The 26,196-nt window shown below is 44.2% G+C and overlaps 1 protein-coding gene across 1 annotated transcript in view; it reads right to left on the minus strand.

Moving 5' to 3' along the window:
- Positions 1 to 26,196, minus strand: part of TOPAZ1 (testis and ovary specific TOPAZ 1) — a 594,775-nt gene that overhangs the window by 151,192 nt on the left and 417,387 nt on the right. The window contains exon 15 of the mRNA XM_077491472.1: positions 10,465 to 10,565. Coding sequence (XP_077347598.1) covers positions 10,465 to 10,565 — 101 coding nt within the window. The remainder of the gene's footprint in view (positions 1 to 10,464; positions 10,566 to 26,196) is intronic.

Below are 26,196 nucleotides of genomic sequence, written 5' to 3' on the forward strand. Positions count from 1 at the left end.
GATAAAATGTTCATTTTATTTTCAGTTTCTATAGCACATTTTCAGTTTCTATAGTAGTCAAAGTCTGAGTGAGACGAACAGGAGTGTTATTCACATAAGTGCAAGTGGAATGCATACAAGAGACTGTTGCAGACAAATACATTGGAAGTATTTCAATAAAGGACAATTCTAAATAATTATATGTGATGTATGTAGAGAATTACCGTTGTTTTCATTGTTATATATAAGTATTATTATTGTGAACACAAGTGGAACTTTGGTCAGAAAATGTATTCCTGCTGGATCACTTGAGGCTGACCCCTTTTGCAGGTGTAGCTATGAAACACAGTAAAAAATAAATGCCTATATCGTTTAAGATACACTGTTCCACCCTGCTCAGCACATGCTCAGTTGTGCTCTATTTTTTGCACTGATTAAAATCTAGAGGCCAGTTTGCCTGAAATTCTACTGCTGCTCAAAGGTTCTGGGGCTTCAGTAAACTGGTAGCATAATAATGTGGAATGCATTTTTCTTATTAAATGAACATTATTTTTATCACATTTTTATGAGTAGAGTTCCATTTTGAGAAAATGTTCAATCATTATAAACAAATCGTTTTACCTTTTTTTTGACGAAAAAAAAAAAAGTGGGGCGTATGATATTTCGCTAAGAATGTATGGTATTGATGCTTTATAAGATACATTATGGTATTTATATCTTGATATTTGCAAAAAGTCTCATTTATATGTTGGAGGATACTTATACAAAAAGCAAGATATATGTGTGTACAGATTTAATATGATGTTTCAAACTTTGTGGGAAGACTGCAGAATTAAAACTAGTGAAATATCTGGACTGACTATATTGACAGTATGACATGAAAAGGGTAATAGTGACTGATAGGTGGAGTTAAAGTTAAGAAATTATAATAATTTTGCAATTATTGTATGGGAAATAATATAGGTTGGGAAATGTAAAAGAATAGTCTATATAAAATACTTCATACTGAAAACATGTACTAATAATGTTGAGGAATATTCTAAGAGTATTGTATTATGATAAAACTATATAGATACATGTAGATTATTTTAGCGGATGTTGTAGAAGTAAAAGGAACGCACTAAATTAAGTTATTAGATAAAATTATAGTGTAGGAGCCATTGCTTTGTAGGCTGCCCTGTAATGCTTGCCAGAGACCTACTGTATCCTGGCACAATTATTTTTCTTTTTTATAACTATAATTTAAGTGCATTTTATATCCAGACGAATATCGGATGATCGCAGAAGACATGATGCAACTTGTTAATTGCCACAAAGGAAGGATTTCATGCAATAAAGGAGAAACTGAAACATCCGAGACTTGTACCTTTGCAGAACTGGTATGCACTGAACTTGTGTATTACAGCATCCAAAGAAGCTTGTGCTACGATACTGGACCAGCAAATGATAAATATGATGAAGGATATCTCTCCAGACACATCAAGCACTTGGCTAAGCTGAAAGACCCATGCAGGAAAAGACAGAGCCTTATGGGACTGAGTCTGCTGAATGGTCCCTGGAACCACATATTTGGCTTTCATTCACTAGCTTAACGGATTGTTCCTATTCCCTGTTATCCTCGATGTGATGTTGCTGAGTAACTGTTGCCTGTTGCAAGAAGTTTGTGGCAAGGATGATCATGATGCCACTGAGACTGACAACTATGTTTTCCATGCCACGTATGGAGACTTTGCAGCTAAAGATGATGATGCAGTGTGTTTTTGATTGGACTGTTTTTTGGACTATTTATGTGATAAGTGTCGGGGGCATAGGGTCTCTGAAGGGCATGGTGGGTGATCTGTATTGTAACTGCTGTGAGGTTGTGTAAAGCCTCAACAGGGGGGAAATGTTGTAAAGTCTCATATTAGCCAATGTATTTCATATTATTCACATTAATCTGCATATGTTTTATTGATAATTATTATTATATAGTAGTGGTCTTATCAATACTATTGTTAAATAGTATAAAAATTATTAATCTTTATTAATGTATAAATATAGAGAACATTTTAAATGCTGAACTTTAGATGACCTCTCTGCTTCTTTCTCATACTTTTTATAAGATTGTTTACTGGGTGAAAGTTCATTAGAATATATTTAAATTGTATAGAACTGTCCCAAGTCCTTGAAATGCATATAAATCAAACAGATAAGATAACAAAACAAGTGATTAAAATAATTATGTGGATTATGGGAAAGTTATGTACAGAACATTACGTTTGACAGGGTCAAAGGTCTGTTTGTGCCCTCATTAAAACTGTTAAAATACCATATAGTGAGAAATATAACACATCTGGTGGGGTTATTGAAAGTTCATTCTCCCAAAAGTCGTAAATCTGTAATTCTTGAACTTATTTAAATCTTATCAAGATGAGGAGAGTTTGATAACACAGTTGGGTGCCAGACTAAATCTACACTGGTGTTTTAAATTGGACAAAAGCAGTTATAAATCATTTTAATGAACATATAGGAAATCTGTGAATTATTAAGTTTATCTGGTTATAGAACAGGTGTCAGATTTATGGCTAGTTACATTGACGTAGATCTTAGCGACCAATCACATGTAGGAGACATGATTAAGATGAGGCTTGTAAAAAGGGTATATAAATGCAAGCTCTACAATTGTTAGTCAGACAAGTCAGATAGGAAGACAAAAGTGCAGCGCTTAACCTCTGAGTATAAATGTGACTTTTTAAGAAACTTTATAAATTTGTCAGATAGGAGCTCATAAGGCTGAACTCTGTATGCTGCCCTAGTGCAAGGGTCATAGAGGTCAGAACTAATGGGCAAATATCTGTCCGTACGAGTCAGAGAAGACTTCTTAACTTGTTCCAGAGTGTGCTCTCAGGTGAATTTCCCTCAAGAACTTGGTTGAGCTGGAACCCAGAATTCTGAGGGGACCAGACCACTTGTCGACCGACTGGTCCCCATCAGGTGACGGGTTCCCAAGAATTGGCAGAAAAGACCCATTCTGATTCAGGGTGAGAACAGTTCACAACTGTTTCAATTTGGTTAGGGAATAAGAATACCTAATATATATCGAATATGCTTACATTGTAAGAAACTGTATAAATTAGACCTGTATCTTGTAATACTTTGAACATAAACCTGTATGTTAGCAGCTGTTAATAAACCTGCATTGCTGAAGTTCTGCCTGGTTCGATATTTTACTATTCTACTTCACTGAGCGGTGCTGTGTAGTCTTGCGGTTTTTACATGTGTTACATGTTCTGCCTAGCCCTCTCCTGAAGGTGGCGTGATAACCCCAAGGTCAAGAATTAAAGAAGCTGTGTCCGTCAATGAACAAAAGAGAAAAGTAATTTTTCTCTTTCACTGATGTGCGCTGATGAGGCTGCACTGATGGACTGCGATGGACAGCACGGGTGGGCACTGAAAGGCAGCACTGACTGCCACAGACTGGCATTACTGCTGGGCACCATTGGGGCTGCACTGATGATCGGTGTCCTGATTATCTGTACAGGTCTCCCCTGTGAGGAGATGCCATTGACTCCTCTCCTCACACTCTGTTAATGTGAGGCAAGGAGAGCCAATCACTGGCATTTCCTTGTTTACATGTGAGCAGCTGTGATTGGACACATCAATGGCTCTTTACCAAGATCGGGGGTCGCACCATGTCCCAGCATCCCGCCTGCCGTCATTTGTCTATATGGCGGGGGGCAAGAAGTAGTTAATGATGTTTTCAAGAACTGGTCCGCTGCAAAGGAAAAAAGAAATAGGCAAGGCCTAAGGAAATCACAAAACTCAGACACCTGTGGAAGGTTTAACAGTATGCGCACTGTTCTAAAATAATGGATAGTTGTCAGCGCAGCCAACTTTCCACTAAGACAAGTAGTCCTACAATTATATTCCCGTTGATTTAACCACTTCCCATCCAGGCCAATTCTGATATTTCTCTCCCACTTGTAAAATAATTTTTTTTTTGCTAGAAAATTACATAGAACCCCCAAACATTATATATATATATTTTTTAGTAAAGACCCTAGAGAACACAATGGCGGTCGTTTATCTTGCACAGAATTTTCTCAGCAAATTTTGGAACACTTTTTTTTTTGGGGGGAAAAACTTTCATGCTTTAAAAAAAAAAAAAAAAAAAAAAAACAATATTAGCCCAATTTTTTTGCATAATGTGAAAGATGAATTTACGCCGAGTAAATAGATACCTAACATGTCACCCTTCAAAATTAGACACACTCGTGGAATGGTGCCAAACTTCGGTACTTAAAAATCCTCATAGGCGATGCTTTAAATTTTTTTACTGGTTACATGTTTTGAGTTACAGAGGAGGTCTAGAGCTAGAATTATTGCTCTTGCTCTAACGTTCGCATTGATACCTCACATGTGTGGTTTGAACACCGTTTTCATATGTGGGCGGAACTTACATATGCGTTCATTTGTGCTTGCGAGCACACGGAGACAGGGGCACTTGAAATTTTTTGTTTTTGTTAATTTTACTTTGCTTTTCTTAGTTTGACACTTAAAAAAAAAAAAAAAGTGACCACTTTTATTCCTATAAAGCCCCATACACACTATCAATTTTTCTGCTGAGTTTTTCCTTCAGATTTACCAAAACCATATAATATGAGGTCAAACCTTAGGAGTTTCAATGTGTATGCAATCAGACAGGCCCTTGCACTACATGGTTTTGGTAAACCTGAAGGAAAAACTCAGCAGATAAACTGATAGTGTGTATGGGGCTTTACAAGAATGTTACGGTGCCTAGGCAGTCAAAAGACCAAATATTTCAAAAAAACAAAAACAAAGTATATATAAAGACAAAAGAAAAAGGATTTTTTTAATTACAAAAGTGATAGTCAAAATATACATACAAATTACAATAGGTTAAAATGCAGTATGGGAAACACACGTCTAACAAATCAAGTAAGGCCAAAGAAGGTAGCGGCCTTGAAGGAACTCAGTGGTCAAATCATCCCAACATGTTTCAATATTACAATGGCTTCTTCAGGGGAACTAGAGCTTGACTGATAAAGACGAGATAAAAAGCTATAAGAAATAACAAAGACATTGAAAAAAATTTAGAATTCTGTGTTTGCATGCCTACTATCTAAAGAAACCGTACAATCAGATGAAATTGATTGATAAATAATAATTTAATCTGATTGTACGGTTTCTTTAGATAATAGCCATGCAAACACATAATCCTAATTTATTTTCAATGCCTGTGATTTCTTATAGCTTTTTATCTCGTTTTTTTTATCAGTCAAGCTTTAGTTCCCCTGAAGAAGCCATTGTAATGGTGAAACATATTGGGATGATTTGACCACTGAGTAACTTCAAGGCTGCTACCTTCTTCGGCCTTACTTGATTTTTTAGACGTGTGTTTCCCATACTGCATTTTAACCTATTGTTATGAATTGTAATTTGTATGTATATTTTGACTATCACTTTTGTAATAAAAAAAAATCCTTTTTGTCTTTATATATACTTTCTTTTTTTAGAAATATTTGGTCTTTGTTTGACTGCCTAGGAACCGTAATAATCCCCATCTTTCCAAATTGCTTTACAAAATCACCAACCTAACTTTGGGATGATTTTCCACTTTTTCTCTATTACAAGGAATGTAAACATCCCTTTTAATAGGAATATGGCATGATCTGTGCTTTTTACAGTGAGATATGGGGTCAATAAGACCCCACATCTCACCTCTAGGCTGGGAAGCCTGAAATAAAAAATAAAAACGTAAAATAAAATAAAAGATCTCGGCTTTCCAGGCGAGGCGGCGCCATTCGTTTGAATGCAGAGGCCAGGCATGACATCATAACATTGCGATCGGCCTCCGAATGATCATAGAGACTCCGGCAACCATCTGGTCTGCTGGAAATCTCTATGGTTACCATCCGGGGCCAGCAGATCCTGTCTCCGACTCATCGATGGAAGCGGTGAGTGTCGGTAGGAGCACCGGAGGGAGGCATCAGTTAGTGTGCCCCCAGTTCCCATTTTCCTACAAATTAGGTTAGTAAAATAGTGCGGTTAAGATCTATAAAACGAAAAGTATTAAAAAACAGATGTTATTTTCTTGAACAGCTGTTCCTGAGCCCAGTTAGGACATAGCAAAAAAAAAAAAAAAACTACTGCAAATAATTACAAAAAAATTATAATTATCCTGATTACAGGCATCCCAAAGAAAGCAGGCAGAGAAATGTTTTTAATGAGACATTTATAATAAAGCTCAAGCTGTTTTCCTATATTTTTCTTGGGATATTATTGTTATTATTCAGGATTTATATAGCGCCAACAGTTTACGTAGCACTTTACAACATGGGGGAAGACAGAACAATTACAACACAAGAGGGATCAGGGCCCTGCTCCTCAGAGCTTACAATCTAGAAGGGAGGGTCAAGCAGAACAAAGGGTAATAACTGTGGGGGATGAGCTGATGGAGAAAATGAAAATATAGGTGTGTGTAGGACAGGCTTCTCTGAAGAGAAGTGTTTTCAGAGATTGTCTAAAAGCTACCAGAGTAGGAGATAATCGGACAGATTGGGGTAAGGCATTCCATAGGATTGGAGAGGCTCTGGAAAAATTCTGGAGGCGATGACGAGGGAGCTAGAGAGCAGGAGGTCTTGAGAGGAATGAAGAGAACTAATAAGTTGGTATTTAGAAACTAGGCTAGTTATATAGCTGGGGGCTAAGTTGTGGATGGCTTTGCAAGTAGTTGTATTCTGAATTTAATTTGTTGGGCGAGTGGAAGCCAGTGGAGGGATTGACAGAGGGGAGTAGCAGACTAACAGAGCGATTGGTAAGGTGGATGAGTCTGGCAGCAGCATTCATGATGGATAGAAGAGGGGATAGACTTTTCTTTTCAGGCATCCCCTCACACTGCATTAACACCACACACAAACTATATGTGTATATGCTAGTGGATAGTAAACATTTTTTTTTTATCTTAAGATTTAGCTGACCCTCTCCTGGTCATTGCCATGATGAGTGCGGACATATGAAGCCCAACCTCTTCCCAGATAACCAATCGAGAGGTGCATGCTGGGTAACTAGCATGCACCTCTCAATCTCACGCATGTGTGATGCTCCGGCGACAGTAGCTCCGATTGTTTAGCAAGTTGCCATAACGGGCGGGGACAGAGGAAGGTCCCACCCCATTGTTATGGCAACACAGATGGAAAGCCGTCTTAAAGTGCGCCATATCCTGTTGGGAAATAACGCGATTTTTTCACACAGTCCTGCCCACCGACACCTGGGAAATGAGGACTCACATTTTCCAGGAGCACAGGTGAGGGAGGGAGTGATGTGGAGCACCGCAGAGTGGGAAGTGGCAGATTAGTAGCCACCACAAAGCAATGGGCACTTTTGGTAAATGTAAAAAAAAAAAAAATTCACTCCAAATGTTTTTATTAATAAGAGACTGTGAAAATGTGAAAAAAGGGTGAAACTCGGCTTTAAAGGAGAGTTCAGAGTCCAGGACTACACCTAGAACCTAGGCTCGCTGGGATGGGCTTTATAGTTGTGCCATCAATTTTGACAGAGAGATCAGGGGAAGGGAAAGGGGAATATGGCAGAGGAAAAAATGACATGTTCCGTTTTGTATAAATTGAGTTTGAGGAAGTATTGTGTTATTAAATTAGTGATATGTGAGGAGACGGCGGGAGTGAGCTGAGGGGTAGAGAAATAGATTTGGGCGTCAGCATAGAGGTGGTATTGGAGGCCATGGGAGGCTATCAGCTGATCCAGGGAGGAGGTGTAGATTGAAAATAGGAGAGGTCCAGAACAGAACCTTGGGGGACCCCAACAGAGAAAGGAAGAGGAAAGGAGGAAGTAGAATTGTAAGGAACGCTAAAGGTGCAGTTGGATAAGGAGGAGGAGAACCAGTGAGGCGAACAGTCACAGAGACCAAAGGCGTGGAGTTTTTTGAGGAGGGGGTGGGCAACCGTATCAAAGGCAGCAAAGAGGTCCAAGATTAAGAGTACAGCGTGTCCATTGGATTTGGATGAGATGGTTTATTCGTTTTAGGAGAGCAGTTTCTGTGGAGTGTTGAGGACGATATCCAGACTGAAGGGGATCAAGAAGGCTATTCTCAGCAAGGTGGTCGCTCAGTTGGTTGTAGACTAGACGTTCAAGGGGCTTGGACAAAAAAAAGGAAGCAAGGAGATGGGGAGTAGGTTGTTAAGAATGGATGTGAGGGCTTTTTAAGTATGGGGCCGATTAGTGCAGGTTTTAGAGAGTTGGGGAAGATGCCAGAAGAGAGGGAGATTGAAGATGTGGGTTACAGTGTAAAATAGAGCCAGAAGGTGAATGTAGCATTTGCGAGGGAACAGGATCCAGAGGACAGGTGGTAAGATAGACGTTAGCAAGTAATTTAGCAACCTTGTCTATAGTTTATATAGAAGATATTTTATTTGAAATGATGGAAGATGAAAGTGTCATTGTTGAAGGCTAACTGTCATTGTTGGAAATATATCTATGCCTATGGAAAAGCTATCGGAGAGCTGTGTATACAATTTTTTTTAAATCTATTTTAAAACACTAGGAGGGAGAAGCTTGGCAATATTTTTTTTTTTAATTTATAAACTCAATGGTATTTAATATTAGCAGAAACCATTGGTGTTCAGCTTTGTTCCCTGTGGAGACTTAACGTATATCTAAAGCTAAAACTTTTATTTTTTTGGATAAAATAAGAAAATGTTTAAACTCTGGTCTTTTTTTTGCTAGCATCTGTGTCTCACTGGGGTGATTTTCCCTCACATTCTGCCCTATAGCTACAGCAGGAGTAATAATAAATCTTTCCAAAGTGAGGGAAATCCCCTCTTAGACAACTGTCACCGAAGCAAGTTCCCACTGAAAAATGAACCCTCTATTCCCCTTCCAATTCTACTCAAAATGTTGGACTTTGACTTATTTTCATTCCCAAATACACCGCTCTCCAGGGCAAACAGGGTGAATCTTTCTAAAGGGGATGCGCACAGCAATCCAAGGCTGCTTTTACACTGCAGCTCTTCTAAAACGCACTATGCATTTTTTAAAATGCATAGTGCATTTTAAATGCATTGCAGTACAGCCCATGTGTGTGAATAGCTGGTTAAGGATGCTATTGGGTACTGGTTCCTTAAAGCAGAGCCCCACCCAAAAGGGGAAGTTCTGCTTTAAGGCTTCCTCCACCCTTCCTGTTCACAAATTTTTTTTGTTGGGGGGTGGGGTACCTGGTTTTGCCTAGGTGATCTGAGCGGAAGTGGAACACGTCACAGAAGACTGTGAAACCACTCATAATGCGTAGCACAACTCATGCATGGGAAGTGGGCACCCGGCAGTGAAGCCACAAGCTGTCACAGCTAGGTGTCCACAGTTGAGATGCTGGCTCCTGGGACAGAAGACAGAGGGAAGGGACAGCTCAGGTGAGCACATTGCTGGATCCTGAGACAGGTGAGTTTCTGTTTATTAGCTCCTGACTTTAAAGAATTACTGGACTTCCTCTTTAAAGTGCAAGTTTACTTTACAGAAAATCTGTAAAGTGAACTTACACTGGACTCCCTCCCCATCGCACCAGGTCCCGCTGATCTGGAGTCCGGCGATCACTCGCTTTGACACATCGTATAGCCGCTTTACTGGTCTGGCTACTTAAAATCCCCAAGGTTTTCTCTCTTCTTCTCCCCCACTGACAGGATGGGCTATGTGGGTTTTGATTTGTCGGCCCCACCCATGTGACGGCACTGACCAATTAGAATGCCTCCTATATGTACCTTTATGAGGTACGTTTAGGAGATTAAGGCGAGGGGATTTTGAAGCCCCAGACCGGTAAAGCTGCTATCCCATGTGTCAGAGGGGGTGATCGGAAGAGGTGGGGGAAGGCCGGTTCAGAACAGCAGCTACTGGTGAGCATCTAAGGGGCAGGAGGCTGTGCAAGGGGTCCCTGTTTACATCCCAGCTGATTAAGGAAGCCAGCATGTGCTGGCTCCTTAACAGTCAGATATTCACTGGTGAGTTTCCTATTCACTTCAATTGAGGGGGAAAACTCAACGCAGTGATGTGAAAACTCTCATAGGATTTAAAGGCAAATAATTGTGGATGCACTTTTGTCCTGCGAGGTGTGGTCCAGTGCGGCAAATGTGCATCAGTGTGAAAGGGCCCTCAACCTGACTTGTCTCTAACGTCTCACTGGGAGCCTAATTAAAACATGTGTCCTGGTCACTGGTGCCCAAGAGACTAAAGCAAAAAGCAGATGCAAAGAGTGGTGCCTTAGGGGTAAAAATACATATGCAGCTGCTGTAGAATGGATTTATAGAATTATAAACGTGTGCTGATGTTTACTGCAATTCTCATTCCCGAATTACATTTCAAGACAATAAGAATGAAAATAACACATATTGTTAAAGGGTACATCTTTATTTGTATGAGAAATGAAACAATACTCTATGCCAAATATAAACACTGTCAAAATAGATTTGTCTTATTTCATACCTTTAGCCAAAGTTCTTTCCTGTAATAGAAGAACATGACTGAAATTCCAATTCTTCCCACAATAGTTTTGTGCACTTCATTAAGCTGGGGGTGTTTGAATACTGTAAACAAAACACATTTGGCATTAGAATATTTTGGTTTATAACTGTGAATAGGTAAATCGCTGTGATCTCTACGAACCTCATATACCAGGTTACCCATCTGCCACTAGATTAAGGATTCATTCACACCCAAGTGTTTTAATGCACGTGAAGAGGTTTGAATTTGATTTAATGGTGTAAGTTAACATATTTGCAGTACATTGACCAAAAAAATAGGATTTTTAAAACAGCTTACCTGTAAAATCCTTTTCTTGGAGTACATCATAGGACACAGTCAAGTAATTACTTGGTGGGTTATAGGCCTACCTTCAGGTGTTGACACTGGTATAACCAATACAGGAAGTTTACTCCCCTATATAACCCCTCCTCCTTCCAGGATTACCTCAGTTTTTGTAGCCAAGCAATATAAGCAATATACTCTCACCTCATAAAACAGAGGGGCGGGAGCTCTGTGTCCTATGATGTACTCCAAGAAAAGGATTTTACAGTAAAGCTGTTTTAAAAATCCTATTTTCTTTATCGTACATCATAGGACACAGAGTCTCAAGTAATTACTTGGTGGAATGTCCCATAGCAATGCTACTTGAGGGGAGGGAGACACAACCCATAGGGTAACCCCCAGACCTGAGGACTTCTACTGCTGCCTGCACCACACTGCTCCCTAAGGCGATATCCTCATTCCATCTTACATCTACTTGATAAAATTTTGCAAATGTATGTACTGAAGACCAAGTTGCGGCCTTGCAGATCTGAGACATGGAGGCCTGGTGACGCACTGCCCAAGAAGCACCAACCGACGGTAGAGTGCACCTTAACTTGAAAAGGGGGGGTCTTTCCCTTTAAACCATAAGTTTGAATTATAACTTGCCGAATCCACTTGGAGATAGTGGATTTCGATGCTGCCTGTCCCTTCTTAGGACCCTCTGGCAGAATGAATAAGACGTCAGTCTTACGAATCTGAGCAGTTTTCTTCAAATAGATTTTCACTGCTCTGACTACATCAAGACAATGTAGAGATTTTTCTTCCCTGGAACCTGGTCTGGAAAAAACAAAGGCAGGACAATATCTTCATTCAGATGAAAGCCCTGAAACTATCTTTGGCAAAAAGCCTGGGTGAGGGCATAACACCACTCTGTCCTCATGAATAACCAAATATGGCTCTTTATAAGAAAGAGCAGCCAATTCTGACACCCTCCTTGCTGACGATATAGCAACTAAAAATACCAGCTTCCTTGTCAAAAGGAATATGCTGTAATGGTTCAAATGGCTGTTTTTGTAACACCGACAAAACTAGATTCAAATCCCAATGGCTTAAAGGAGATCTAACTGGCGGATCTATCCGCAGCACTCCTTCCATGAAACCCCGGACTAAAGAATGCGTAGCAAGTGGTCTTTGAAAAAAAATTGATAAGGCTGAGACTTGACCCTTAATAGTCATCAGGGCCAGCTTCATCTCTTTGCCTAACTGTAGAAAGGCAAGAATTCTGCCTATAATATATCTCCGAGGGTGCCAACCCTTGGATTCACACTAAGAAACATAAGCTTTCCAGACTCTATAATATATAGCTCTAGAAGCTGGCTTCCTAGCATTAATCAAAGTAGAGATAACTGACCTGGAAAGCCCACGTTTCTTCAGAATGTGGGTCTCAATAGCCAAGCCATTAAATTTAGCGTTTGTAAAGTAGGATGGAATATAGGCCCCTGTGATAGCAGGTCTGGCCTTAGTGGAAGGGGCCAAGGACCCTCCACTGTCATCTTTACGATCTCCGCAAACCATGACCTTCTGGGCCATGCTGGTGCTATCAGAATTACCGACTTTCTTTCCAGCTTGATCCTGGAAAGAAGCCGGGGCAGCAACCGGATAGGGGGAAAAGCATAGATCAGTGAGAACTGATCCCAGGGGGTCACCAACGCATCTGTTCCCTACGCGAGTGGGTCCCTTGTCCTGGACACAAAGTTGACTAGCTTTGTGTTGAATCTGGACACTAGAATGTCTACGTCCGGAGTCCCCCATTTTTGGCACACAGCTCAAAACACTTCGGGATGAAGAGACCATTCCCCCGGGAATAGCTGCTGGCGACTTAGATAGTCCGCCTGCCAATTTTCTACCCCCCGAATTAAAACTGCCAATAGGCAGGGGACATTCTCTTCTGCCCAAGTTAGAATCTGGTTCATCTCTCTCTGAGCTGGGAGACTTCTGGTGCCCTCTTGGTGATTGATATATGCCACGGCCGTGGCATTGTCTGATTGAAACCTGACAGGAAAATCCTTTAACCTGGAGGTCCAGGTCTTTAGGGCCAGATATACTGCCCGAATCTCTAGGATGTTGATGGGTAAGGTAAGCTTGGTTCCTGACCATCGTCCCTGGACAGTCGTTTTCTCCAGTACTGCTCCCCAGCCTGAAAGGCTGGCATCCGTTGTCACTACCTTTCAGATAATTGGTCTGAAGGTTTTTCCCTTCAGCAAGTTCTGGGATAGTTACCACCAACTGAGGCTCTGGGACACTCTTGGGGACAGCCGCATTGGCAAATCCAAAGTTTGATTCGTCTTATTCCAAGCAGACAGGATACTGCTTTGAAACAGTCTCAAATGGAATTGGGCATAGGGAACAGCTTTGAATGAAGCTACCATCTTCCCTAACAATCTCATACAAAGGCGAATTGAAGGATTTTTTTCTTGACCTGATCATCCTTGTTAGCTCCTGTATGGAGCTGATCTTTGCCGGAGGCAAGAACACCTTCTTCTGGGCTGCATCTATGATCATGCCTAGATACTCCAGCCTCTTTAGTGGCTTCAAGGAGGACTTTTTTAGGTTGAGAATCCAACCCAAACTTTCCAGGTAGCTGCTTGAAATGGCTACACCCAGTCTTAAGTGAGCCACTGACCGGTCTATTAACAATAGATCGTCTAAGTAAGCCAGGACAGTTATGCCCTGTCCCCTTAACCTGGCTAGGTGGGGCAAGTACTTTTGTGAATACCGGAGGTGCTGTAGCAAGGCCGAAGGGCAGTGCTACAAACTGAAAATGCTTGTTTTCTACCTCGAAACACAGAAACCAAGGAGGGAATATAGGGACATGCAGATATGCATCTCTGATGTTGATGGATTCCAGAAGTTCCCCTCCTTGTAGGATATATACGACTGACTTGATTGACTCCATGCGAAAGGAGCGGATCCTCAGGAACTGATTTCGATTCCGTAGATCTAGAATTAGTCTGATATCTCCATTCGGCTTTGGCACCGTAAATAGGTTTGAGTAAAAACCCAAACCCTGCACTTCTTTGGGGATCTGCATGATCACCCCTTGAGCCAATAATCGGTCCAACGCTTGCAACAGGGATTGCTTTTTGGCTGGATCCCTCGGAACGTTTGATTTGAGAAAACGGGCCAGTGGAAACTCAAAATTCTAGCTTGAATCCTAGAGATACAGTGGAGAGGGTCCATCTGTCCTGAATTTCCCTCTGCCAGACTTCTGAGAACTTCAGAAGTCTTCCCCCCACCTTGGTGAGGGGGGATGCCTCTTCATGATGAGGCCTTGGTATTCCGCTTTGCAGACTTGCGGCCCCAGGTCCTCCTCTGTGCCTGGGTCTGACCCTGAGATCTTCCCGTGGGGTCTGACGGCAAAGGCCATCGCCCCTGCCTAGAGGAGAATGCCCTTGGCGCTGGGGAAAAAGTCTGTTTAAACGAAGGACGTTTATATTTTCTTTTGACTGGTAAAAGAGTACTCTTTCCACTGGAAATAGTCTGAAAGTATTTATCCAAGCTATCTCCAAAAAGGCGTTCTCCCTTCAAGGGGAACCCAGTTAGAAGATTTTTACAAGGCGTTTCAGTTGACCAACCCTTTAACCAAAGGGTCCTTTGCATGTGTACAAGTGCCAGACGTGATGCCTGGTGAATAGAGTCCTTTATAGCATCTATGGCAAAGCATAATGCTTTAGGTAGCTCGGCCAACTCCTGAGCTTGTTGTGCAGGGAGCTCTTTGAAGGCATCTGTAAACTGGTCCTTTAAGGACTGACAGATGTCTATGGCTGCTATAGCAGGCTGAGTTACAGTCCCTGCTAAGGAAAAATAGGTTTTTAACAGACCTTCCAACTTTTTATCTGTTGGATCCTTAAGCATATGTGCATTGTCCACCGGACAAGTTAAATTTTTATTCATATTGGAAATTGCAGCGTCTACTGCTGGAATCTTCCACCTTTTAGTGAATTTTTCCTCCATAGGATAGAGATTAGAGAATCTTTTAGGAGGGGAGAAATGCTTATTAAGATGATCCCATTTGGAATAAATAAGCTTTTCAAGTAATGCGAGTACTGGAAACTCATGTAAAGGCTGAAATGGTTTAAGGATCCTAAAGAGGATACCGGACCTTCAGCTGCCTCCATTAGGGCTATCATGAAAGTAGAGCGAACCATCTCTGTAATGCTCTTAACTTCAGTTTGTGAAGGTGAATTTCCAAGTACTGTTTCCTCTGCAGAGGAATAACCGGCTTGTTTTTCTTCCCGATCATCTGCGGGAAAGACCTTGTCATGTCCCCATAGTTCTTTAGGACCCTCCACTGACTGTAAACAGTCTAAGGTGGGGGAGGGGGGGATCTAGGACGTGTCCTATCCACCTGGATGGATGATGCGATTAAAGTTGCTAATCTTCCTTCTAAGCCCTGCAGGGCAGAGGAAAGTGCTTCTTCGGTAAGATAAACAGGGGCTGAAGTGTGTGAAGCAGTTGTACCACCACTACCTTCCAATGACTCACCCTGGCTTGCCATGTCTGAATCTCTCTGAAGAGGAAGACAATATGGAGGCATGACTGGGGTTCCCAGCGCCTGAGGGTGACACCTTAGGTACCTTTACGGTAGGTCTGGAAGACATAATGCCAAGTACAAAAGCAGAGGCACACACAATATTATCTGCTAAACAATTCTAGCCAAACAATGCATGCTAACAGTTCTTTTCCTGTACTGGAAATGCCTGCTTTAAACCCTTATGTGCCCCGCGCTAAATGTCTCTTAGTATAACAGACTCCTCTTCTTAGTGAACTCTGGCTGCGAAGGCTGAGTTTTCTTGTAGCAGAGAGTGCTTTAATGTGTGAGCCTCAGGTGGACCTGATTGGCGTCCACAGCACTTCCCCCTCAGTAATCAACACTGTATGGATAGACACTGTCTCATACCTAGCGTCACGTGACCTACGGCCACGCCCCTCTGCGTCCTCCGGCAACCCCCCATTTCGTTTGAATATGCTTAGCTCATCTGTTTTATGCAGACCTGAAGAGAGAGGGAACCCATGCTGCTTTAAAAACAAATGCCGGTTTATGCCGCTCCACAGCAGGCTAGGATACCTACCATAACTGAGTTTATATATAAAAAAAGACGCCAAACAACTCCTAAAGGAGGAGAGGGGGAGGGAAAGGGGGGTTCTGTCAGCATGCTGCTAAACTCCACAGAGTTTTAATGATTATGGGCACTTTTCCCCTTAGCTGCTAAGCAGTTGATAACCATTCAACCTGCTAATTCCCTTAGGAAAGTAAGAACCCCCTCTCTGCTGGACAACACATATACTAAGACAGTGCTGTTCTATGGCATTTAAGGCATATATATTTTTACCTTATCCTTGCTGCAGGATACTGCTGAAACAGCAGATCCAAACTTCACCCATCATGGCGGGCTGCGTTAACACACACTCAAAGACTGGGGCCCTTATAAAAGGGGTTCTGCTCCTTTGGGCCTTGTATAGCACCCCTCAGGACAGCTTTAGGAAATGTAGCAAGACCAAAAAGCGTCCTGGTTCCTAGGGTCCAGCTCTCAAAGGGAAGCATTACAGGCAACACCTCGTTCTTGCATCGAGGTCCAGGTACCATCCTATGGCCTCAGTGGCGAGGATGGATCTGATAGTGGAGGTTTCTTTAAATTCAGCATGGATCCCTCCTGGAGCTCCTTAGAGCACATCTTCACTCGTGACCAACACCTTTAGACACTGGCAAAAAAACTGAGGTACTCCTGGAAGGAGGAGGGGTTATATAGGGGAGTCAACTTCCTGTATTGGCTATACCAGTGTCAACACCTGAAGGTAGGCCTATAACCCACCAAGTAATTACTTGAGACTCTGTGTGCTACAATGTACGAGAAAGAAATAAGATTTTTGTACTCACCGGAAAATCCTTTCCTCTATAGTTCACTGACTGACACAGCTCCTTTATTCTTGACCACTGGGTTGTTACGCCACCTTCAGGAGAGGACTAGGCAGAACATATTAACATGTACAAAAAAACAGAACTTTCTAGTTCTGCCCAAGGGGCGGTCCTTTCAGTAACAACCCTCCAGCCTGCCTCCTGCAGCCTCAGTATGTCAACAAGCAGCATAACGTAAAACAATAAGAAGGGAAGGTGCTGTGTCAGTCAGTGTACTACAAAGAAAAGGATTTTACGGTGAGTAAAAAAAAAATATTATTTTCTCTTACGTTTACTGACTGACACAGCTCTCGATTCTTGACCATCGGGACGTCCCCAAGCATTATCAAAATGAGGGGTGGAAAACAGCATAAAAAAACTTCACCCACAATCAGAAGTGAATAAGGGAGTCACCACCTCATCTGACCGCATCAGAACTTGCAGTAACATTGTAACAAAGCATTACACTCAAAAATAACTATTTTCTTTAAAACAGAAAAAGTAGTGCAGAATTGCAACAATACACAGCTGCCCGCAAACTTGCAGCCAAGCAGGCATCAGACGATGCGCTTACATCCACTCTGTGGAAAAAAACTTGCGGCTAAGCAGGCATCAAATAATGTCCTTACATCCACTCAGTAGAACTTGATAAAAGTGTGAACGGATGACTAAATCGCCGCCTTACACACGATGTCGGAAGCCCAAGAGGCCCCAATTGTCCTGGTAAAATGGGCCATGGCAGGAAAGGGGGGCACCTGCCCCTTCAAGGCGTAGGCCTGTACCACATCTGTCTGACCCACCCGGAAATGATGATCGACTAGACCGCCATACTCCTGTTCCGGACCAGCTACCAAAACAGATCTAACTCCCGCAGGGGAGCCGTGGCAGACAATATGTCCTTTTAGTCCTGATCACGTCCACGGAATAAAGGGCCACCTCTTAGAATATGTAGGTTTAGGACACAGAGATGGTAACACAATAACATCATTGATGTGGAACACCAAAACCACCTTTGGCAGAAAAGCAGGTTGCAAATGCAACACCACTTATCCTTACGGTTAACCAAATAGGGTGACTTGCAAGACAAGGCCGCCAGTTCCGAAACCCTCCTGGCCGATGTAATGGCCACTAGAAGACCCCTTTTCTGAGAAACAGTCAACAAGGGAATTCCTCTCATGTTCTCAAATGGCAGTTTCTGAAGCGCTGATAACACCAGGTTCAGATCCCACAAAGTAACGGTGGATGCACCGGAGGAACTACAAGTCAGACCCCCTGAACAACAGCGCTCACTAGCAAGTGAGATGCCAGGGGTCGCTAAAAAAAACAGCCTAAGCTGATATTTGACCCTTAATGGTGCTTAAATCAACTTCTGGTCTACTCCTCGCTGTAGAAACAGCAGGATCCTGGAAACTGAATAGGTGCACGGATGTCATCCTGTCTCCTTACACATAGAGATGTATGCCTTCCAGGTACAACGGTATATCTTCCGAGAAGAAGACTTCCGTGCTCTCAACCTAGTTGAGATCACTGAGTCTGATAGGTCTCGGTACCTTAGCATCTGGCTCTCAGCAGCCATACCGTTAAAACCAGCTATGGTAAAAACAAGATGGAGAATCAGTTTCTTCCTTCCGGGATGTAATGGCCGACAAGGCCAGTACCTGTCGCTCTGTCCACTGAAGGATGTGAGCGACCTCCCGTGCTGCAGCCGAGCCTACTTGTTCCTCCTTGATGATTGACACATTCCACCGCCGTGGCGTTGTCTGACTGGATCCTGATCGTACGCCCTCGTAGTCTCATTGACTATGTGGAGAGGCAAGCCTGATGGCTCGGAGTTCGAGCACATTGATCGGCAACTTGGGTTCCTCACCCGACCAGAGACCCTGGGTCGACTGTACTCCCAGTACTCCACCCCAGCTGGTCAGGCTGGAGTCTGTTATGATCACAGTCCAATGTAAACGACTTCCCGGACCAAAGTGCTGGGGACTTCAGCCACCAGAGCAGGGAGCCCCTGACTGACTGGCTCACCCGGATCTGCCGATGCAGGGATAACAGAGATATATCCCATTGCATCAATATCTCCTTCTGTGATACTCTGGTGGAAAGTGGGCGTGCAGTACCACCTTGAAGGAGGTCACCATGAGGCTCAGAACTCGCATGCAGAAACGCAGCGACTACCACCTGCGGTTCAGCGATAGTTTTACCGCTGCTCTGAGAGTCTGCAGTTTGTCTGAAGGGAGAAAACTCTGGCTTCCATGGAGTCCAGCGATAAGCCTAGGCACTACGGCGCTGAATCTGTGTGAACACCGACTTTTTAGGTTCAACAGTCACCCAAATACCTGCAGGGTTTGCATGGTGATCGCCGCATCCTCCTTTAATTCTGAGGCGGAAGTTGCTCTCAGAAGGAGGTGACTCATGATTACGATCCCGCGTTGTCTCAACAACGCCAAAATTGAAGTCAATACCTTGGTAAGGACTCAGGGGTGCTGAAGCCAAGCCAAAAAGGGGAGCCACAAACTGGTAGTGGGCTTCCCCGACTGCATTTCGCAGAACCCTCTGATGCCTGAAGCATATGGGCATGTGTGGGTACGCGTCCTGGATGGCCAAAGACGCCAGGGAATCCCCCTGATGGAGTGCAGTGACAACTGAGCGAACTGATTCCACACTGAATGTATTAAAACAAAGCAATTGAGGCTCTTTAGGTCCAAGATTGGACGTACCCCTTGCTTGTTTGGGGACTACAAAGAGATTGGAGTAGAACCCCTGGCAACTTTCCGACACCAGAACAGACGCCATCACCCTGAGGTTTAGCAGGTCCCATACTGCCCCCATGGGGCCTCCCAGCGAGCCGGGAGTAAGGGTGTGCTGGAAGGGAAGATCTGTTTGTTGGCCAAGAGAGAAACTATCTTGTAGCCAAGGAAATCAGTTGCAGACCCATTGGCCAGGTAGCCGAGAGGCCCACCCAGCTGCAAACTCCCGAAGGCAACCTCCCCACCCGTATGACAGGCGGGGGAAAACCTTCATGAGGCAACACTTCCTCGCAGGCATGTTAGGCTTGCGGATCCAGGGACGCTTACATCCCCAAAGTTTGTCCTGTTGGATTGGGAGCGTTTTGCCAAAGTCCCGGACTGACAGAAAAGCCTCTTTTGAGCGGAAAATTAGGGTCTTTGTCTGCAGCGTGGCTCCTTAGTCTTCCTGGTCTGTGGGAGCAAGGTACTCTTCCCACCTGTGACATTCTTAATAATGTCATCCAACAAGGCTCCCAAGAGCCGCTCACCAAGGAAGGGTAATCCATCAAGGCTTTTTTAAAATGCCTGGTCTGCCGACCAGTCTTTCAGCCAGATCAGGTGCCTCAGCACTACTACTGACACTGAAACCCTGGACGGCAGAGAAAACGTATCCAGAGCCGCGCTCCAATGTACTTAAGACCGTGCACTAACTGGTCTGCTAGTTCCACGTAGACGGGAGTAGCCTGCTGCTTCTCCATTTTGCAGTGCAAAGTATTGCCCATTCAGTAATCGTCTGTGACACAAGTGCTATGGTCAGTACTGGCCGCATGGCTGACCCCCCCAACCGAAAATAAGGAACGGGCCACTGCCTTGGTTCCTGCCCATGGGGTCCTAAAACACAGGAACCCCTGCTACCGGGATCATGGTTACTTGTTTAACCTGGATACTGGGGGGTCCATGACCGGAGGAACCGACCATTATTTAGGAAGGCTCCCCTCAGGGGGGGGGGGGGGGGAACACACCATCATGCGTTTTGGGACCTAAAAAGGTCAGTTGCGGCCAACCGGTTCCAGTAAATGAACTTATCGAAATAAGGCAGATATGGAAACACCTTAGGTGTACGGGCTGGCTTACGGGACCCAAAGGGACTGCTACCTCAGCAGAGGAATCTGCTGTGTCCTGAATTTTCAGGGTATCACACTTTTGTCGCGTGCAGACCTGGACGTGGACTCATCCACAACGTCCGATCGGTCCTGGTCAGCGTCATCTGAAACAATAGAGCAGGGGTCACCAGCCTCACCGGGCCCGAGTCTGCGCCAGAGCTCTCCCCGGAGGATGGGGGCAGGGGCCGCAGTTTTACCGCCCTTGCGCCCACGCGCCGCCTACATCTTGGCAACGAATGTGTTAAGGACTGCTGTCAAGCATCCAGAGGCACTGCACTGTCTGCAGGCGAACAGGTTGCAATTTCCTGGATTTCGGGGGAACACACACCAGTTTCTGAAGCCATGCTGACCCTACCTTGTCTGCCACCTGTTGGGAACTTGGGACAATGATGATCCCACCCTCCTAACTGCTGCAGGCTCAGGGGCCCCCACTGCAGGACTCACCACTCGAGTTCTGCGCTGTCCAGCTAGGTGTGCCTGTGTCAGCTCCCAGATGCTTGTGAGAGGAAACTGCGCTGTGCTGAGCCTTAGAGAATAGCGCTGAGCATAAAAAACGTGTTTAGGCTGCAACAAAATGGCCGCCGAGCATCCATTACAAAGGACATAATCACAGGGAAAATGGCCGCCGGAATACAGTAAAATAGATTCTAATCATGCTTTACCCTGGTCACACCAAAAATAGCGGCCGAGCACTGTATGCAATGAGAGACAGTGAAAACAGGCAGCAGACACAGACTTCCAGACACCCAAGGGAGAGACCTACAGACATCCAGGGCACAGCTACCCAGCGCAGCCCCCACCCCAGGTGAGAGCCCCCCCAGGAGGCCCCTGTCTATGGCACACACACCGCTCAGTAACCCATGGAGCATCCCCCACGGGGGAGGGGAGGGAAGATAGGGACAGGGAGAGAAGAGAGGGAAGGACCCCCGAATCGACCTCCCAGGGAATGCCCAGCTGTTCAGCCCCACCAAGGCAGGGAGAGCTGTACTTAACAGTCCCGACGAGCTGGGGAATATTTCATCACAGACCCACTCTCCGATCAGTACGGGTGGCTGCTGGCCCGGCACACTGTGACGCAGACATCAGTAGCCCGGTCATGTGTGTGCCCCGGAGCATTGTGCTCACTGGCCACCCCTGGAACCTGGGGGGCATGTCTTGGCCGACCCAGCGTGGAGCTCTGGTCTGCACACGCTCGCTGGCCAGGCTGGTGAGACTACAAGGATAAGGGTATCCAGCCTGTCACCCAGCCGACTGTTGATAGCAGATCACAAAATCTTAATCTTGCGCAAAAGGCAAACTTCAGTAGAAAAAAATCCACGGACCGCAGGGTTCTTAGGTCCTTCTCCTTCCCAAACAGAAAAAAACTGAGGCTGCAGGAGGCAGGCTGGAGGGTTGTTACTGAAGGGACTTCCCCTTGGGCGAAACTAGAAAGTTCTGTTTTTTTGTACATGTTAACATGTTCTGCCTAGTCCTCTCCTGAAGGTGGCGTAACAACCCAATGGTCAAGAATAAAAGAGCTGTATCAGTCAGGGAACGTAAGAGAAAACTTTTTTTTGCTTCTTCATCCTCTCATGCAAATTATAAAGGGTTTGTATAACATTGGCAATGCATGCCATTGCACCTGCAAAAAGCATAAAAAACATGAAAAATGTACAGGGCATGTGAACACATTCTTGTGCATTCTTTGATGATTACATGAACTTCCATAGATGTATGTTCATATGCTCATTTAATTAGCAATAGTGTATATATATTATATTCAGTGCAAGAAAGCATAGAGCCTTAAGATAAAGATCTACTGTTATTGGGTCCTTAAAGGGCAAGTTCACCTTTGGGAATATGTTAGATGTTCTGGACGTTTTTAGGGTGGACCATGTAACATGTTCCCACTGCTGCATCCGCTCCCCACTGCTCTATCTTCCTGTGATAGCAGTACGGGGAGACATTCCTTGTACTGGCTGTCACATTTTTTTTAAAACAGCTTGGCAATGCGGGGCTCCGCCTGAAAAGGCTGTGTCATTCACTCACAGAGATCTGTGGATGAATGAAAAGTCCTGACATCCTATATGGCTGTAAAACTGCCTGACCATACAATGTAAAGACAGCTCACACTGATAGTCTGTAAAGGACCTGGCATGATCTGCTGATCACTGGTGCAATGCTTTTCAGGCTCATAAAAAAATTAAATAATAAAAAAAAAAGTAAATGTAAATTTTTTACCTGCAAAAATGTGCATTTATTGTATTTTTTTTAAAAATGTGAACTTATCCTTTAACCGGTTCCCGACCAGCGCACGCCGATGTACGTCGACAGAATGGCACGGGCAGGCATATTGGCGTACAGGTACATCCAATCTTCTATGCCGCCCTGCCACCGGGAGCGCACCGGCGGCGGCGCGCTCCTGCGCTGGTCGGGGCCCCCGTGAGTCCGGACGCGGGACCCGCGGACTCGATCGCCGCGGTCGTACCCGCGATCGTCTCACGGGACGGCTGAATGGAGGAAATGCCGTGTAAACAGCATTTCTCCACTCTGCCTAGCAACTAGTGACGCTGATCTCTGCTCCATGTGATTAGAGCAGAGATCAGTGTTCACTAAATGAAAGCCCAACCCCCCCACAGTTAGTAACACACCCCTAGGAACACTTAACCCCTACACTGCCACCCACTGGTTAACCCCTTCACTGCCAGTGTCATTTACACAGGAATCACTGCATTTATATAGCAGTGATTACTGTATAAATGACAATGGTCCCAAAAATGTGTCAGAAATGTCCGATGGGTCCCCCACAATGTCGCAGTCACAATAAAAATCGCTGATCGCCGCCATTACTAGTAAAAAAAATAATATTAATAAAAATGCTATAAAACTATCCCTATTTTGTAAATGCTCTAACTTTTGCGCAAACCAATCAATAATCGCTTATTGTGATTTTTTTACCAAAAATACGTAGAAGAATACGTATCGGCCTAAACTGAGGGAAAAAAAATGTTTTTTTATATATTTTTGGGGGATATTTATTATAACAAAAAGTAAAAAATAATGCGTTTTTTTTCAAAATTGTCGCTCTATTTTTGTTTATAGCGCAAAAAATAAAAACCGCAGGGGTGATCAAATACCACCAAAAGAAAGCTCTATTTGTGGGAAAAAAAGGACATCAATTTTGTTTGGGAGCCACATCGCACGACCGCGCAATTGTCAGTTAAAGCGACGCAGTGCCGAATCGCAAAAAGTGGTCTGGTCTTTGAGCAGCAAAATGGTCCGGTCTGTAAGTGGTTAAGGTAAAAGGAAAGTTATCACCACAACTTACCCAATAAATAATGCTTCCTTGCACGCTAATAATCTCTGCCTAAATTTTTCAATATATATCACTTTCGGAATACTTAATGTGCCCACAAAGCTCCGAATGATCTCTGCACTGTGTAGTCCCGAAAACGGCACCAAATTCCTTAAAGCAATGACATCATCCAGCAAAAATCCATAGTTCTGGCATTGTTAAGGTGTTGCCAGCCATGAGAAGAGTTCAACCCACCAGGTGCAAGTACGGGGATGAGTCAGAGTGTTGGAGCTGTATTGACCATGGCTGCATAGAAAAACTATTAAAATTTACAAAGCGACTTATTAGAAAATATAAACAGTGGGGTTCTTCACAAAGGGGAAACATCATTTAACAGGTAAGTCAACGTGTGATCTTTCCTTTTACTTTTTGGTTTGTTCAAACTAGATGTGTTAAAAACACATATGACTTTTTGCCTGTGATTTAAAGGAGAACTGGGAGCTTTAACCATCCTAGCGGTATGATTTCAGATTTTTGATGCTGAGAGCGGTAGAATTATGTTGCACGATAATTTGGCGTTTTATATTGTAGGCTTGTAATTCTTAGGAATAACTCACTTAACCACTTCAATACAGGGCACTTAAACACCTTCCTGCCCAGACCAATTTTGAGCTTTCAGCGCTGTCGCACTTTGAATGACAATTGCACGGTCATGCTACACTGTACCCAAATGAAATTTTTATCATTTTTTTCCCACAAATAGAGCTTTCTTTTGGTGGCATTTGATCACCTCTACGGTTTTTATTTTTTGCGCTACAAATAAAAAAATACAGAAAATTTTGGAAAAAAAATGTTTTTTTTTGTTTCAGTTTCAAAACTTTGTAAATAAGTATGTTTTCTCCTTCACTGATGGGCACTGATGGGGCTACACTGATGGGCACTGATAAGGTGGCACTGATGGGCACCAATGTGGCACCAATGAAGTGGCACTGATGAGCGGCACTGATGGGCGACACGGATGGGCGACACGGATGGGCGACACGGATGGGCGACACGGACGGACACTGATAGGTGGCACAAATTGGCACTGATAGCTGGCACGGATGGGCATGGATAGGCGGCACAGGTGGGCATGGATAGGCGGCACAGGTGGGCATGGATAGGCGGCACAGGTGGGCATAGATAGGCGGCACAGGTGGGCATAGATAGGCGGCACAGGTGGGCATAGATAGGCGGCACAGGTGGGCACTCATAGGCGGCACAGGTGGGCACTCATAGGCGGCACAGGTGGGCACTCATAGGCGGCACAGGTGGGCACTCATAGGCGGCACAGGTGGGCACTCAGGCGGCACAGGTGGGCACTCAGGCGGCACAGGTGGGCACTCATAGGCGGCACAGGTGGGCACTCATAGGCGGCACAGGTGGGCACTCATAGGCGGCATCGGTGTTATAGTGATGGATGCCAATCAGTGCCAAACAATAATGCATGCCAATCAGTGATGCCCATTGTGGCCACTGATTGGCATCCATTATGGGCACTGATTGGCACCCATTGTGCTGACTGGCACCCTGGTGGTCTAGGGAGGATTATGGATTTTTATTACCTTTTCCCTGGTGGTCTAGTGGTGTCCCTGGTGGTCCAGTGTGGGCATCCTCGGGGGGGCTGTGCTGATAATCGATCAGCACAGACCCCCCCCTGTCAGAGGAGCAGCCGATCGGCTCTCCTCTACTCGCGTCTGACAGACGCGAGTGAGGGAAAGCCGATCACCGGCTCTTCCCATTTACACTGTGATCAGCCGTGATTGGACACGGCTGATCACATGGTAAAGAGTCTCCGTCGGAGACTCTTTACCGAGATCGTAGTTGCCGGGTGTCAGACTGACACCCCGCAACAACGATCGCCGCGATGCGCGCCCCCGGGGGCGCGCAGCGGCTCATTATCCTAATCACGTCATATGATGTCCGGTTAGGATAATGAAACCACTTTGCCGCCGTCAATTTGTAATAGGGCGGGCGGCAAGTGGTTAAATCTGTCCAAACCAGAGTCCAGTAGACATCCCGGGTATGATAAAGTTTGAAACACAAAATCATAAATTATAATATAATAAATATCTATAAATAATTATAACAAATAATAAAAAATATTCAATAATGTAATCAAATCAAAAACACTGAAATTTGCTCAGTTGCAGAATTGTTGCTGCCATTACTTTCAGTGTTTGATGATGGATTTCACCGCAAATCACTATCGCTCAATTCTGCAAGGGATTCTAATTTATTATCGCAGTTTTACAGCTGGTCTAAAACCAC

Source organism: Lithobates pipiens, unplaced genomic scaffold (assembly GCF_037356315.1).
Source record: "Lithobates pipiens isolate NorthernLeopardFrog02 unplaced genomic scaffold, aLitPip1_a1.2 Scaffold_19, whole genome shotgun sequence".
In the NCBI taxonomy this organism is placed as follows: domain Eukaryota; kingdom Metazoa; phylum Chordata; class Amphibia; order Anura; family Ranidae; genus Lithobates; species Lithobates pipiens.